Here is a 17690-nt window from a genome sequence, read left to right as displayed (position 1 = left end):
ATGTTTGAGGACAATGTGTGGTGTGAGGTGGTTTGATTGAGAAGTAATGTAAGGGTAAGAGAGATGTGTGGAAATAAAAAGAGCGTGGTTGAGAGAGCAGAAGAGGGTGTTTTGAAATGGTTCGGGCACATGGAGAGAATGAGTGAGGAAAGATTGACCAAGAGAATATATGTGTCGGAGGTGGAGGGAACGAGGAGAAGAGGGAGACCAAATTGGAGGTGGAAAGATGGAGTGAAAAAGATTTTGTGTGATCGGGGCCTGAACATGCAGGAGGGTGAAAGGAGGGCAAGGAATAGAGTGAATTGGAGCGATGTGGTATACCAGGGTTGACGTGCTGTCAGTGGATTGAATCAAGGCATGTGAAGCGTCTGTGGTAAACCATGGAATGCTGTGTAGGTATGTATATTTGCATGTGTGGACGTATGCATATACATGTGTATGGGGGTGGGTTGGGCCATTTCTTTCGTCTGTTTCCTTGCGCTACCTCGCAAACGCGGGAGACAGCGACAAAGCATATATGTGTGTGTGTGTATCCCTGGGGATAGGGGAGAAAGAATACTTCCCACGTATTCCCTGCGTGTCGTAGAAGGCGACTAAAAGGGGAGGGAGCGGGGGGCTGGAAATCCTCCCCTCTCATTATTTTTTTTTTTTTCTAATTTTCAAAAAGAAGGAACAGAGAAGGGGGCCAGGTGAGGATCTCCCTCAAAGGCCCAGTTCTCTGTTCTTAATGCTACCTCGCTAATGCGGGAAATGGCGAATAGTTTGAAAGAAAAAGAAAGATATGTCTGTGTGTGTATGTATGTGTATGTATACATTGATATTATATGTGCACATAAGAGCACTTTTTATATATGGATGGGGTTGTTAGGGAGGTGAATGCAAGAGTTTTGGAAAGAGGGGCAAGGATGAAGTCTGCTGGGGATGAGAGAGCTTGGGAAGTGAGTCAGTTGTTGTTCGCTGATGATACAGCGCTGGTGGCTGATTCATGTGAGAAACTGCAGAAGCTGGTGACTGAGTTTGGTAAAGTGTGTGAAAGAAGAAAGTTAAGAGTAAATGTGAATAAGAGCAAGGTTATTAGGTACAGTAGGGTTGAGGGTCAAGTCAATTGGGAGGTGAGCTTGAATGGAGAAAAACTGGAGGAAGTGAAGTGTTTTAGATATCTGGGAGTGGATCTGGCAGCGGATGGAACCATGGAAGCGGAAGTGGATCATAGGGTGGGGGAGGGGGAGAAAATTCTGGGAGCCTTGAAGAATGTGTGGAAGTCGAGAACATTATCTCGGAAAGCAAAAATGGGTATGTTTGAAGGAATAGTGGTTCCAACAATGTTGTATGGTTGCGAGGCGTGGACTATGGATAGAGTTGTGCGCAGGAGGATGGATGTGCTGGAAAGTGCTGTCAGTGGATTGAATCAAGGCATGTGAAGCGTCTGGGGTAAACCATGGAAAGCTGTGTAGGTATGTATATTTGCGTGTGTGGACGTATGTATATACATGTGTGTGGGGGTGGGTTGGGCCATTTCTTTCGTCTGTTTCCTTGCGCTACCTCGCAAACGCAGGAGACAGCAAAAAAAAAAAAAAAAAAAAAAAAAAATGAGTATATGGGCCATTCTGGGATATCTGATCACAATCTTGTGGAGGAAAGGCTGAAGATTTGTAGAGGTTTTCAAAAAAGAAAAGAGAATGTTAGTGAGATGAGAGTGGTGAGAGTAAGTGAACCTGGAAAGGAGACTTGTGTGAGGAAGTACCAGGAGAGATTGGGTGCAGAATGGCAAAAGGTAAAAGGAAATGACATGAGTGGAGTGGGTGAGGTATGGGATGTGCAAGATATACATGTGGCATGAAAAAGGTGGGAGGTGGGAAGATCACAAATGATAGTGAGTGGTGGGATGAAGAAGTAAAGTTATTAGTGAAAGAGAAAAGAGAGGTATTTGGATGATACATGCAAGGAAGGAGTGCAAATGAATGGAAGATATCTAATGGAAAGTGGCAGGAGGTCAAGAAGAAGGGGGCAAGAGTTAAATGAGGGCAAATTTAGAGAGAAAAAAAGATGTTTTGGAAGGAGGTAAATAATGTGCACAAGACAAGAGAACAAATGGGAACATCAGTGACGAGGACAAGGGAGGAAGTGATGACAGTCCATGATGAAGTGAGGAGGATGTGGAGTGAGTATTTTGAAGGTTTGTTGAATGTGTTTGATGACAGGTTTGTTGAATGTGTTTGATGACAGAGTTGCAGATAAAGGTACTCCACAATTGACTCCCTTTGCATTCCATGCCTCCTTAATCTCTCACACACACACACCCTAATTTCTTCTTCATTCCATCTAGTCATATCACATGCTCCTCTTAAATAGCTCATTTCCACAGATTAGATTCTTCACCTCTGTAACTCATTCAATGTCCTTCTTTCTGCTTCATAGGTCAGGGTGGGGAGGACTATGCTGTCCCTTCAACTTTTCATCATTTTCATACTTGCAACTCTACTATTCACTATTCTAACAAGGGACCCAGTGACTCTTCTACCCTGTACTGCTCTCTCCCTTGTCTTTGTTTCCATACCACCAAACTTACTCTAGACAGATAGCATCCAAATACTTAACAGTCACCTCTTCCAGTCTTTCTCCCCCATAAGTAAGACACAGTTTAGTACACTTTCTTCTCTTGCTCTATATGGTTTTGCAAAATCACTAATTTCACTGTTTCCTTTCAAACATCATTAAATACTTTTAGTCACATGTACTTATTACTGTTAAACATATCAGTTCCAGCCTGGTTACAGATGATTTAAGCCTAAAGTTCAAGTCTAATGAAGGTGGTGCAGCCGTATCATTGAGTTGCCATTTAATACCTTTCCTATAGGCTGATTCCTAGTTATGGAAACAAAAAATATACACTTTAAAAGTTGACTTATTTGCCACAACGTATGGCATTATTTGGCAACTGTTCTTAAGAGTTGTAATTATTCATTTGCACAGTATGGGGAGGGAGTTCTACATGTATGCTACAGTCTCTACTAGCATACATCTTAATTTCATGTTCTAAGATGGACATTTTTAAATTCTCCAGCCTTTCCCTGTGCCTAAGCTGTCTTGATTATGGTATTATATTTGTTACCCTCCCCTGGTCCTTTATCAGCTTTCTGTACTTTTTTAGGCGTAAACCTAAGTAGCATAATCAAGCTCTGACCACGTGTAGGAAATACAAAGCTTTCTAAATATTTCCTCATTCATATACTCCAATACTATTCTAATATTTGTCAGCAGACAGTTTGCCAACTAACTATTTTCCAAATATGGGATTCTGGCAATGAGTTAGGGATGATGATGAATGACTACCATGTCCTTCTCACACAAAAAATCCTAGAGCTTTTTTCTACTACACAATAATTATACTGAGGTCGTCTTTTACTCTGTCCCATCCCCATCATTCTACATTTGCTCAGAATGAATATCATCAATCATGTAACAGATCAAACTTGTTTAAGTCCCTTTTTAAGTTGATGCAATTCTCTTCACTTTTCACTTCCCTCATGACCTAGCATCATATGCAAAATTATTCAGGTACGAGTTCACACATATGGCCAAGTCATTTACATAAATCTAAGAGTAAATGGTCCTAGAACAGAAACCTGTTGCATTCTGCTGGTCAACTCAACCCATTTAGAGAAGGATACTCTTACCTGCATCCTTTGTTCCCATCTACCGAGATAATCTTCTGCTCATTTGTTTAGTGATCCATCTTCTTACAAAGCCTCCTATGCAGTACAGTAACAAATGCCTTATGGCAGTCCAGATACAAACAATCCACACATCCTTCCCTTTTGTCTAAGACAGAGATCACTCTCATAGAAGTTCCAGAGGTTTGTTACACATGAAATTTCTCTAAAATCATACCTCTCACTTTGATAATTTCTCCTCTGTAGAAAACCATTCATTTGCTTTCTAATATCTTTTCTTGAACCTTACACAGAACACTCCACAGTGAGATTGACATTTAGATCTGCATCTATTCCCAGTCTCCTTTCTTACATAAAGGAATGACATTTCCAATTCCCCTGGCACCCTGCCTCTCTCTAGTGATATCTTGAACAGTATTTCAAGAGCTTTATCCAGCACATATGAACACATCTTCAGTACATGCAGTGAAACTTCATTAGAACTAAAATCCCTGTGTGAGTCCAGAAGTTTTAGTATTCTGTTAAAAGTCCTTTCTACACATCTCAGCATTTTTTACAACTTCCACCCCTTTCTATTTCACCAGTGTTGGGTTATAGTGTGTTACACCATGAAAACACTTTTGAATGTGATAATCAGTTCCTCATACATCCCTGCATAATCCTTAACAATTCCTCCATCTGACTCCTTTAAATTGATAAGATGCTCTAAAACTGACAACTGACTCCTGATGAATTTGTGACGTTTCGGACTTTCTCCTCCCTTATTCAGAATATTCTCCTGATGAATTTGAGGTAAAGTTTTAGATGTTCTCCTCTCTTGTTCAGAATATTCTCTACAAAGCCTCCTTGTTTACTTCTTAATTATCCTAGTAGATTTGGTCCTTGTTCTCTTATCCTTGCAAATGTTGGTTGATTAGAATGCTATCTGTATCTTTCCCAATGGACATCTTAAAGCTCCTCTGCATTCTGATATCTTTTAAAGAAGTTTTTCCTCTTTCTTGCCAATCCCTCTTCTGTATTTGAGGCTAAAGGCACCTATGTTTCTACTCCACTGTAAATTCTTTAAAAACTCAAGAGAATAAAGTCCTGGTTCCTGGCTAACAGTTCATTTTCTGATCTATATTACTACAGGTATGAGTAGTTTCCACTATCATATTACTTCTTCATGTCTTGTCCAAACTCTGCACTTTCATGTCCTTATATACCACATAGTCAAACTTGAGTATTACTTGATCACTTTTTCCAACTGGTGCATCATTAATAATACTCTGGATATCCATGCTAGTATGTATGAAGATAAGACAAAGTATCTCTATCTCTCTCTCTTATCCTAGGAAGCTCACTGACATTCTAGCACAAGAAATTTTCCAGGACACACTATAAAAACTTGTTTCCATGACTCCCTATCATAATGGGAATCTAAATTCCCTAAGTCTCTATCAATGAAATCCCTCATAATCAGTACTTTATCATCTGAGAGATGTGTCTGCAAGTGCCTCTGTCGAAAGCGGTCCAACTTATAAACAGTCCCAGGCTAACTTCCAAACTTGACTCCCTTGCCCTATGCTGCAACGTCGGTTCACTTTCCCTCTTCTATAGGTTTTACTTTGGTTTTTGCTCCCGAGAGCTGGCTGCTTCTGTGCCCCCACCACTAGTTAGACCATGCCATACTCAGCAAGTTGTTGTGTCACATAATCATTGTGTGGCCATTAGCATTGGCTGTTTTGATACTTTTTCTTTCCCTATACATTGAGGCTTTGGAACTCTCTACCTTCTCATGTCTTTCCTATCAACTATGACCAGGCACATTTCAAAAGACGGGTATTTCACTTTCTCAAAAATCTGTAAATACTTTCCCTTGCCTTTTCTTTTTCTGTTTCATAATTCTCTCTACATTTCAATTAAGGCCCTGCCTTGATGTGGACTTTTGTCCATGACTGGAGCCTTCAACACACACACAAAAAAAAAAAAAAAAAATGGGTGGCTGCTGCTTCCCACATTTTCTGTGTAGAGGCTGGTCACTGGGAGAATATACTGTTTTGATATCTCCTCCTTCTCTTGAACAGCTAATCTTTGGAATTCATTTCCTCCCTCAGTCTTTCCTTCTTTATAACAGCCTTTCTAACTTTATGGGTCAGGACTTATAAAATATATGCAGGACCCAGACTAACTTTTATTATCTTTTTTTTATCCTCTCAATTCATTCTCTCACCATAAATAGCCTTTGATTTGGGTATGTTTTATCTGTCCTAAAAAAATAAAGAAGTATCTCATACAATGAACTACTGCTACAAGGAGAAAAATCCACTCATCTTATTATCATTTTGTCGCAAATTCAAAAGACAGTTCATCCCTATGTATTTCATTACCTTATAAAGATACAGGCACATTTACATTTGTGATCCAGCTTAACCAGGAGATCCTGAACAAAACAAGCTGAGTATAAGATAATTCTTGAGTTGTGGCATCATCGTTTCAAATTAGAAATCAAGCTGAGATCAAAGGATTAATGAGAATCTAGTAGCTGTTTTAAAAGCTATAATGATCCACCACTAGCGCAGTCTAAAGCAAAATATTAGCCTTTCTACCTTTATGGGTCAGGACTTAAAATATATGCAGGACCCAGACTAACTTTTTTTTTCTTTCCTCTCACTTTATTTCTCTCATCCTAAATGGCCTTTGATTTAGGTATGTTTTATCCATCCTAAGAAAAAAATAAAAAAGTATCTCATGTAATGAACTACTGCTACAAGGAGAAAAAATCCACTCATCTTATTATCATTTTGTCACAAATTCAAAAGACAGTTCATCCCTGTGTATTTTATTACCTTATAAAGATACAGGCACATTTACGTTTGTGATCCAGCTTAACCAGGAGATCCTGAACAAAACAAGCTGAGTATAAAATAATTCTTGACCTGGAGCATCATCGTTTCAAATTAGAAATCATGCTGAGATCAAAGAATTAATGAGAATCTAGTAGCTGTTTTAAAAGCTATAATGATCCACCACTAGTGCAGTCTACAGCAAAATAAAAACAAATCTTACAACATCTTAATAGTCTGAGAAGTCCAATGGGCACACATTTATTTACACGTTTGGCAAATTTCCTCAACCGTTTCTGGCTTTCAGCCCATCTTAATACAGTATACCAAAACACCATACTGTTTTCATACTTTAAGCAAGACACTTCTGAGAGCCAACAAGCAAATGAAATTTGAAATGATGCCAGTCACGGATAACATCTGTGCTTTCAAGGACCAGGGGTGACTGGCCTACAAATGAACGATGTTGGAGAATGATGATGCTTCAATAAGATAGCTGGTCTCCTTATAATTACCCAGGTGAGTTAGGCTCCAGATAATCTAACTGGACAGGCCAAGAAAGTACATTTTTTTTTTAACTGTGTAAGTCCAAGAATAGCATCTTGAAAACAAAACCTACAAACAAGCTTACAGTAAATCTAAACAAATATATGGGGAGCAAGATTTCAATGATATCTATTTCCACAAACTCATCTTTGAGAAACAAATTCAAAAGTATGTTTTGAAAAACTAGCACAAATCAACTGAATGGATTCATCAGTATCTACATCCAAGCTTTTGAGATATTCAAAAATTGAGTTATAATCAAGTCAGGCAGTAACTGCTCTATACTTATGATTGTGCACGATTTTTTTGCATAGTTATGCGATTCCAAAAATTTATAAAGGCCATTCATCAACAAACTTAATTTTGCCCCTTATATGACATAATTTGATCTTTTCTTTTTGTGCTGGCTTCTGTGACCTTCAAAAAAAGGTCAAAGTTATCTTTCAAAAAACTCAACACAGTCTCTAATAAGAAGCTTCTTTCATGCAACAACAATGACCCATACTTTATCATACCTGAGACAATGTATTCACATTTTTCTATGAACTCTATGACCTAGAAAAGTGGTTCCAGGTGGTCCATTTATGACCTAACTATGTTCAACATGTAATGCATCTGTGTTGCAATATTGTGACCCCAAACAAGAACTGTAGCAGAAGTGACATTTTTATGCTTTTCCTATGTTAATATTAGCAAATCTGAAGGATTTCAAGTGTCATCATTTGTTGGATTCAACCTTGCCTCTTATGTGACAAATCTTCATATGACAGATGGTGACCCAAACTTGACCTGTTCTCAAGATGTGACGATAAAAATTTTTTCTCCATATTATGAAGCACCATGACCTTGAAAAATACATCAGGGTCATCCAACTGTAAATCAAATCTCATCCATGAGATGTACTTTTAATAAGAAAACTATGACCCAAGCATCTCATGATACCATATTCACAAAATACTTCTGCAGTAAGTTAAAGCCATTTCTACCATATTCATATCTTCATTGAGCATGTTGGACAGCTATTCTTTCCAGTAATTTACACTATAATAGCACAGAACACATTAGGAAGCACTGATTTATCAATTGTACCATTATATTTTAGAGCAAAACTTTACAATGAGCTCTTACTTTATTTCAGCATTACTTGTTATCAAACCTGAGTAAACGTTCATGAAATCAGAATCATTTCATTCTGGCCATTAATGTCACTACATGCTGCATTTAATTTAAATAATATATACAAGCATACGCTCAAGATTAGGATGGTGTTATCACTTTTAACACATAATGAGAAGTAACTTGCTTCAATAAAACAAAGAGCAGTTTAAGAATGGAAACCTAACTTACAGAAAGTTGTGCATTAAGCATTGGGTTCTGCGTCATTAGCGATGGCCGTTGTTGACCGGGAGACGACCAAGCTGGACTCTGCTGACCAGGGGGAACTTGTACTCCTGGTGTGCCTGGGGTGCCAGGACCCGTGGGAGACATCTGGGGTAAGGGCTGACCTCCCGGTTGGTAACTTGGCGGGGCTGGTGACCCTTGAGATAGCCTGGGAGAAAGTTGTGATCCTTGTGCCTGGTACCCACCCATCTGCCCACTGCTGTTTATGTAATCATGAAGAAAAAAATAACCAAAATGTTGGGATATAAAAAATATATCTAAATTTCTAATGAATTTCAAATAGTGCCTAACTTGCAGAGTGACAATCATACATAAGAAATTTATGAATTCTCATGCCAAGAGTAATCAATAAAACAAGATCATAATGCACAGAACAGAACATTGCTAATAATTCTGAACTTTAAATATGACATGCCCTGCACATATTAGCACCTTATGAAGCAACATAAGGCAAAATGAAATAATAACCTTAATCATACGTTCAGCATTAATAATTCCCAAACTCTATCATCTACTCAGATTTCTAACCAAAACAGCTCATTAAGAAAAATGTAATTGAATGGAAATGTGAAGTACTGAGGATAAGTTGCAATGCAAGAAGGCCTCAATATGATTATCATCAGCAGGAAACAAGCTAAGAAAGAATTCATTTTATTTATTTATCTATTTTGCTTTGTCGCTGCCTCCCGCATTAACGAGGTAGCACAAGGAAACAGACAAAAGAATGGCCCAACCCATCCTCATACATATGTATATACATACACGTCCACACACGCAAATATACATACCTATACATCTCAACGTATACATATATATACACACACAGACATATACTTACATACACATGTACATAATTCATACTGTCTGCCTTTATTCATTCCCAATGCCACCTCCCCACACATGAAATGACAACCCCCTCCCCCTCATGTGTGCGAGGTAGCGCTACGAAAAGACAACAAAGGCCACATTCGTTCACACTCAGTCTCTAGCTGTCATGTGATAATGCACCGAAACAACAGCTCCTTTTCCACATCCAGGCCCCACACAACTTTCCATGGTTTACCCCAGACGCTTCACATGCCCTGGTTCAATCCATTGACAACACGTCGACCCCAGTATACCACATCGTTCTAATTCACTCTATTCCTTGCACGCCTTTCACCCTCCTGCATGTTCAGGCCCTGATCACTCAAAATCTTTTTCACTCCATATTTCCACCTCCAATTTGGTCTCCCACTTCTCCTCGTTCCCTCCACCTCTGACACATATATCCTCTTGGTCAATCTTTCCTCACTCATTCTCTCCATGTGACCAAACCATTTCAAAACACCCTCTTCTGCTCTCTCAACCACACTCTTTTTATTATCACACATCTCTCTTACCCTTATGTTACTTACTCAATCAAACCACCTCACACCACATATTGTCCTCAAACATCTCATTTCCAGCACATCCACCCTCCTGCGCACAACTCTATCCATAGCCCAAGCCTCGCAACCATACAACATAGTTGGAACCACTATTCCTTCAAACATTCCCAATTTTGCTTTCTGAGATAATGTTCTTGACTTCCACACATTCTTCAAGGCTCCCAGAATTTTTGCCCCCTCCCCCACCCAATGATTCACTTCCGCTTCCATGGTTCCGTCCACTGCCAGATCCACTCCCAGATATCTAAAACACTTTACTTCCTCCAGTTTTTCTCCATTCAAACTTACCTCCAAATTGACTTGACCCTCAACCCTACTGTACCTAATAACCTTGCTCTTATTCACATTTACTCTCAACTTTCTTCTTTCACACACTTTACCAAACTCAGTCACCAGCTTCTGCAGTTTCTCACATGAATCAGCCACCAGCGCTGTATCATCAGCGAACAACAACTGACTCACTTCCCAAGCTCTCTCATCCACAACAGACTCCATACTAGCCCCTCTTTCCAAAACTCTTGCATTTACCTCCCTAACAACCCCATCCATAAACAAATTAAACAACCATGGAGACATCACACACCCCTGCCGCAAACCTACATTCACTGAGAACCAATCACTTTCCTCTCTTCCTACACGTACACATGCCTTACATCCTCGATAAAAACTTTTCACTGCTTCTAACAACTTGCCTCCCACACAATATATTCTTTACACCTTCCACAGAGCATCTCTATCAACTCTATCATATGCCTTCTCCTGATCCATAAATGCTACATACAAATCCATTTGCTTTTCTAAGTATTTCTCACATATATTCTTCAAAGCAAACACCTGATCCACACATCCTCTACCACTTCTGAAACCACACTGCTCTTCCCCAATCTGATGCTCTGTATATGCCTTCACCCTCTCAATCAATACCCTCCCATATAATTTCCCAGGAATACTCAACAAACTTATACCTCTGTAATTTGAGCACTCACCTTTGTCCCCTTTGCCTTTGTACAATGGCACTATGCAAGCATTCCTCCAATCCTCAGGCACCATACCATGAGTCATACATACATTAAGTACCCTTACCAACCAGTCAACAATACAGTCACCCCCTTTTTTAATAAATTCCACTGCAATACCATCCAAACCCTCTGCCTTGCCGGCTTTCATCTTCCGCAAAGCTTTTACTACCTCTTCTCTGTTTACCAAATCATTTTCCCTAACCCTCTCACTTTGCACACCACCTCGACCAAAACACCCTATATCTGCCACTCTATCATCAAACACATTCAACAAACCTTCAAAATACTCACTCCATCTCCTTCTCACATCATCACTACTTGTTATCACCTCCCCATTAGCCCCCTTCACTGAAGTTCCCATTTGTTTCCTTGTCTTACGCATTTTATTACCTCCTTCCAAAACATCTTTTCATTCTCCCTAAAATTTAATGATACTCTCTCACCCTAACTCTCATTTGCCCTCTTTTTCACCTCTTGCACCTTTCTCTTGACCTCCTGCCTCTTTCTTTTATACATCTCCCACTTATTTGCATTACTTCCTTGCAAAAATCTTCCAAATGCCTCTCTCTTCTCTTTCACTAATAATCTTACTTCTTCATCCCACCACTCACTACCCTTTCTAATCTGCCCACCTCCCACGCTTCTCATGCCACAAGCATCTTTTGTGCAAGCCATCACTGCTTCCCTAAATACATCCCATTCCTCCCCCACTCCCCTTACCTCCTTTGTTCTTACCGTTTTCCATTCTGTACTCAAGTCGCTCCTGGTACTTCCTCACACAAGTCTCCTTCCCAAGCTCACTTACCCTTACCACTCTCTTCAACCCAACATTCTCTCTTCTTTTCTGAAAACCTCTACAAATCTTCACCTTTGCCTCCACAAGATAATGATCAGACATCCCTCCAGTTGCACCTCTCAGCACATTAACATCCAAAAGTCTCTCTTTCATGCGCCTATCAATTAACACGTAATCCAATAATGCTCTCTGGCCATCTCTCATACTTACATACGTATACTTATATATATCCCCAATCACCAGTCCTTTTTCAGCACATAAATCTACAAGCTCTTCACCATTTCCATTTACAACACTGAACACCCCATGTATACCAATTATTCCCTCAACTACCACATTAATCACCTTTGCATTCAAATCACCCATCACTATAACCCGGTCTCGTGCATCATAACCACGAACACACTCATTCAGCTGCTCCCAAAACACTTGCCTCTCATGATATTTCTTCTCATGCCCAGGTGCATATGCAGTTTTACCCATATCAATCTAGTTTCCTTTCTTACACTCTATCACATACTCCCACAACTCTTGTTTCAGGAGTACTGCTACTCCTTCTCTTGCTCTTGTCCTCTCACTAACCCCTGTATTTACTCCCAAGACATTGCCAAATCACTCTTCCCCTTTACCCTTGAGCTTCATTTCACTCAGAGCCAAAACATCCATGTTCCTTTCCTCAAACATACTACCTATCTCTCCTTTTTTCTCATCTTGGTTACATCCACACACATTTAGACACCCCAATCTGAGCCTTCGAGGAGGATGAGCACTCCCCGCGTGACTCCTTCTTCTGTTTCCCCTTTTAGAAAGTTAAAATACAAGGAGGGGAGGGTTAATATGTCAGAATCCCACCTTTGGAATACAGTTATGGAAACATACTGTCTGTCTGCAAATATTACGACAGCATTCAAGTTCATTCATTAAGAATCATTTGGTAAGCTTTTCATCAGAAACAAAAATATACTTCTCAACTTTGGTAACCACACCTAAAGAAACACAAAAGAACTAAGAGAGAAGGTCCAGAAGAGAAGAGCAAACATGGTAACAAAATTAAGAGAGGTGTGTCACAGGGAAAGGTGAGTGGCTTTAAATTTGCCCACCATGAAAGAGGGAAGAGTTTAGGGTGACCTGACCACAACCTTTGAAGTTTTAAAACAGATCAATAACACAAACAGTGAACAGTTCTTCAAGATATTTAGGGATAGAGCAACCAGAGGCCATGACATGAAATCAAGCAAGAAACTTGTTAAAAAAGATAAGGAAGTATTTATAAAGTATAAGAGTACTGGATGAATGGAATAAGATGACAGAGCATACAGAAATTTAAAAAGCTGTATGACAGACAATATCCAAAAGAAGGGGCTCAACAAGAATAAAAAAAAAACTCCTTCCCTAGTTAATACAACAAATCCTATTGTTGGAGACCCAACCCTACTATTATGTGAACTTCTACTTAAAACATATGCACTTCAAAAAAATAATCAATATGGAGAACAATGTTTTGGAAAACAGAGGTTTTCTGGGAGAGGTTTTCTGGTTAAAAATCACAATATATTCCCAACTCATAGTCTGCCACATTTTCTCTAATTTCATGATTTCCTTCAGAGATGTTCATTTCCATTTTCTTATCTTTACTATTCTTTGTATTTTCCTACTTCCTTAAATCACATTTTTCCCATATTCATACAGGTCAATTCACCGAGATAACCAATATTCATCTTATGAAGGTTATTTGGCTGAAGGTAAATAAGCTACCACCTTGCTATCACACTGGACAAAACAGCAAACCCAACTACTGGCAGTATGCCTGGAACATCAGCCAAGCCTGATTACTGAATTTTCCAATTTTTGAGTCTTTCAACCTGGCATGTACAAAAATTAAAAAAAAAGTTTACATTAAGTACAAAATGGCTGATGTGGCAGCTTAAGATGCAATGGCTGTAGGTTAAATCTTTACATTCACTGTCAAGCATAATACATAATGAATCACAGCGACAAATCAATCACTATTGTTACACTGTTTTGAACACTACTGATACATCATTATATCTATGTAGTACACTACTGATACATCATTATATCTATGTAGAAAAGACAAATGTCACATCAAAATTATGCTGATTATAAATGATACATTACTGACAAATCATCACATCAAAGCTGTGGAAAAAAAGCTGTATCAATGATGTTTCTTTCATACTATTCACCATTTCCTGCGTTAGCGAGGTAGCGTTAAGAACAGAGGACTGGGCCTTTGAGGGAATATCCTCACCTGGCCCCCTTCTCTGTTCCTTCTTTTAGAAAATTGAAAAAACAAGAGGAGAGGATTTCCAGCTCCTCGCTCCCTTCCCTTTTAGTCGCCTTCTACGACACACAGGGAATATGTGGGAAGTATTCTTTCTCCCCTATCCCCCGGGATAAATGATGTATAACCAACAATCAAATCACTTTGCAAACAAAAAAGTCTTCAACATCATTTCAGCATTAATTTCAGACCTTCCTTAACACTGATCCAGCATACCTATACCTACTGGGATGGAAAAGAACATTCTTTACAGTTTAATACTATTATCAGGTATCATTAAGTATATACAGCTTAATACTGTTATTAGCTAGTATTATCAAGTATTTACAATTTAATCCTGTTATTAATCCTGTTATCAAGTATCAATAAGTATTTTTTTTATTAACCTCATAGTAGTACTTGGAACACTCTGAAATTTGGGCAGCTTATCTTTACCATATGTTTAGTGACACACAAATCACTTTAAAATTACCAACCACAAGCTCCTCGCTCATTACATACAAGTAAACACTAAATCTTTTTCCGAATCTAAAACCTATACACTTGGGTGGCACCTGCACTTCAGGCTGCTCATCCTCACTCAACCACTATCTATCTATTGCTCCTACCATTTTGCCAAAAGGCAGGGTTAGTACATAGCACTTACCAGTGGAAAAATCTAGTTACCAAGAATGACCTGCATGAGTTATGTGTAGTAAAGTGTTATGTATGACAAGGAGATATTACATGTCTGTAGACAGAATGCCAGTAGTCCACATGTGGGTGAGGTAGAAGATAAAGACAGCAACCTGGGTGAGAGGAATATAGCTTGAAAACCACTGAAGTGCTGGCTTACTACACAGCAGTGACTAACCCTCCTGATACCCAGGCAGGTAGTACTGGTAATATATTTCCTAGTCATTGGCTGGCTCCCACCTCCTACCTACCTAGGAACATATAGCTAGGAGCATAAGGTAGAAACATTAGATAAAAGAAGATTGGAACATTGGGTAAGAGCCTCCATCAACAGTGCTAGACTTGCCCTCAGCCGGTAGCCTGTTAAGGGTGAGGCACTGAAATTTAAGAAGCAGCAGTGGAGTTCACTTGTTATGGAGACTCTATTGCTGCGGCCACCCACTTGAGGGAATTCCAGAAAGGAGCAGCTTTCTGAGGTACAGGCAAACAGACAGTCCTCAACCATTAAGATCTGTCATGACCACTTCAGGGAACAGTGAAGAATTTTTAGCAAGGGAGAAGAAATTTTGTTCATCCACTTAAGCTGACTGCTCATAACAGTTTCTAATCAAATGTCAAAATTTTTTGAAAGATAATAATACATCCTTCGTGAGCCTGCATCAATCATTACCAATTTGGTCCCAAGTAAAGATTCTATATCTAATCTTACTGACTTGCAACCTTGTGTACAATGTCATTCTTCAGTAGCAGGACAGGATCATCAAAGGACTGGATATATAAAGCATTTCCATTAGCAGTAAACAGAAGTGATGAGGTGTCTTATGATTAGGCCAGATCAGTTCCATGCTATGCTAAAATTCCTTAAATATGGAACCCTTGAATCTGGATTCAGCATCTAACATGTCATCAAGTAACTTGTGGCAGATCTGTTTGGAATGCACAAGTGCATATGCATGAACCCAACCTCCAGGTCCTTCAAGATCTATTTCCCATCAAGTGACACTGTCAGAGTTATTTCAAGGATTTCTGTTCCTGAAATGCTTTTGGCAAGAGTAGAGATCAAGTGAACAGACTGATAAAGAGGACCAATGAGTTCAAACTACTGAGGTATAAGTTTGTTGAGTGCACCCATTAAGTTGCATGGGAGGGTAGTGATTGAGAGAGAGAAGGCATTTACAGAATATCACATTTGGAATGAAGAGTGTAGTTTCAGAAATGACAGAGGATGTGTGGATCAGGTGTTTGCAATGAAGTGTGGGAGAAATACTTAGGAAAACAGATGGAACAGTATGTGACATATATGGATCTAGGGAAATAACTGCACTGGGTTAATAGAGATGCCTTGTGGAAGGTCTTATAAATATACTGTGTGAGATGAAACCTGCTAGAAACAGTAAATTTTTATTGAAGGTGCAAGGCATGTGTATGAGCAGGAAGACAGGAAAGTGAAGGTTGGTCTGCAGCAGGGGCTGTGTGATAACATAATTTTATTGATTATATGTTGAATGTTTTGATACATGCAATTTACTATATAATTCTTTTAATTACATGCTAATTTTGTTCAACTAAATAGTGACTACCTACATATATATAAGCAACTATGACAAGATTTTGCCGTGGTAGCAGGGATAACACGTGGTTACCACTTGATTTGTATGCTGTCAAGAAACATTTCTATTGACCACCTTGCCATGTTGTTTAAAATTGTGTTGCTTGGCGTATTATGCTTTTCTATTCAGCAAGCACTTCCCTGGCATAATTATCTATTATCAGGTTCATCTAGCATTATCTTCAACCATGAGTCTACTCCTGTGAATGTTTCTGTTGTCACTGCACTTAAATTTCTTACATCACCCAGTACTGCATTAAAGCATCATTCCACCTTCCTTGTTGGGCAATCATGATCTCTATATAATGTGTTTTTGGTATGTTTCCAAGGATTACTCTTGACTTAATGATTCTGTATCATCCTTGTCTGGTTGTTTTCAGGTTCAGAACATTGATCTCTACTGCCTCTATTTATTCCCAGGCATATATAATATCTATCCCTTAAATGTTCATGACTGTACAGCTCAAGTTCTTCTAGTCATTCATGGTGATTCATATACTCTCAATTTATCTTACCTGTGAAGCGTTTCTGTATTCCTTCTATCCTGTTTAACCCCTTCCCTTACCTAGGAAAAACCAAGTCATTGTTTATTTTTTCATGTTTTTGAAATGTATATCGATAGAAAAAGCAACACATAAAATATTCTGTTTCAAATGTCATTATCTTTAAATAATTATATGCACTGTTGCTTTGATTCCAAATCATCTTAATAAACATAAAAATAATCATATAAAACAGAAAATGTAACTTTTTGAACTTCTGATTGCAAAAGACATCAGAAAAACAAAGAAAAAATGAGTGTCATAGAAGTGCAAAAATTCTATAATCTGATTACCTTGGATAAGGTAACATTTATCACTTTCATCATTTTGTGATGTTACCACAAACCCTTCAACAATCATGTTGTTACGTTCATCACTGTATTATGTAAACTTTAGAAATACTGCTACATGTTCTGATGTTCATCATTTGTAAAACTGACAGTGTTATTTGCTGCAGCAGCAAATGGATGGGGAAGCAAAACAGGGAGAAAAGAACTTTACTCTGGCATACCCCAAAGCATCAGCTGGACTGTCTGAGTCAAAACTTGTAGAATCCTGATTCACTCTTTTTTATGTGTGCCTACATAGCCATCTCTGTTCTATTCGTCATCACCTGGGAGGATACTGAGTGGGAAAAAATAGTGGAAAAGCAAAAATAAGCCAGACACTTGCTTCTCCTCCAAGAGACATTTCGCTTTGATTCTGTCTGCTTGACTACCCAAATCAGAGCTTCTCTTCTCATTACAGGTTGAATATCCCTTACCCGAAATGCCTGGGACCAGAAATATTTCAGATTTTGATTTTTTCGGATTTTGGAATATTTGCATATGTATAAATGAGATGGAAAACAAGATGGTATGGAAACAAA

At 38.8% G+C, this 17690-nt stretch overlaps 1 protein-coding gene across 24 annotated transcripts in view; it reads right to left on the bottom strand.

Annotated features, from left to right (window-relative positions):
* LOC139753727 (uncharacterized) overlaps positions 1 to 17690 on the bottom strand; it is a 1039260-nt gene that overhangs the window by 289960 nt on the left and 731610 nt on the right. For all 24 annotated transcript variants that reach the window (XM_071670490.1, XM_071670488.1, XM_071670497.1 and 21 more), the window contains one exon: positions 8393 to 8645. In XM_071670490.1, the coding sequence (XP_071526591.1) occupies positions 8393 to 8645 (253 nt within the window). The remainder of the gene's footprint in view (positions 1 to 8392; positions 8646 to 17690) is intronic.

The sequence above is a fragment of the Panulirus ornatus genome, chromosome 15 (genome assembly GCF_036320965.1).
Source record: "Panulirus ornatus isolate Po-2019 chromosome 15, ASM3632096v1, whole genome shotgun sequence".
In the NCBI taxonomy this organism is placed as follows: Eukaryota; Metazoa; Arthropoda; class Malacostraca; order Decapoda; family Palinuridae; genus Panulirus; species Panulirus ornatus.
This window is presented reverse-complemented; position numbering and strand designations above follow the sequence as displayed.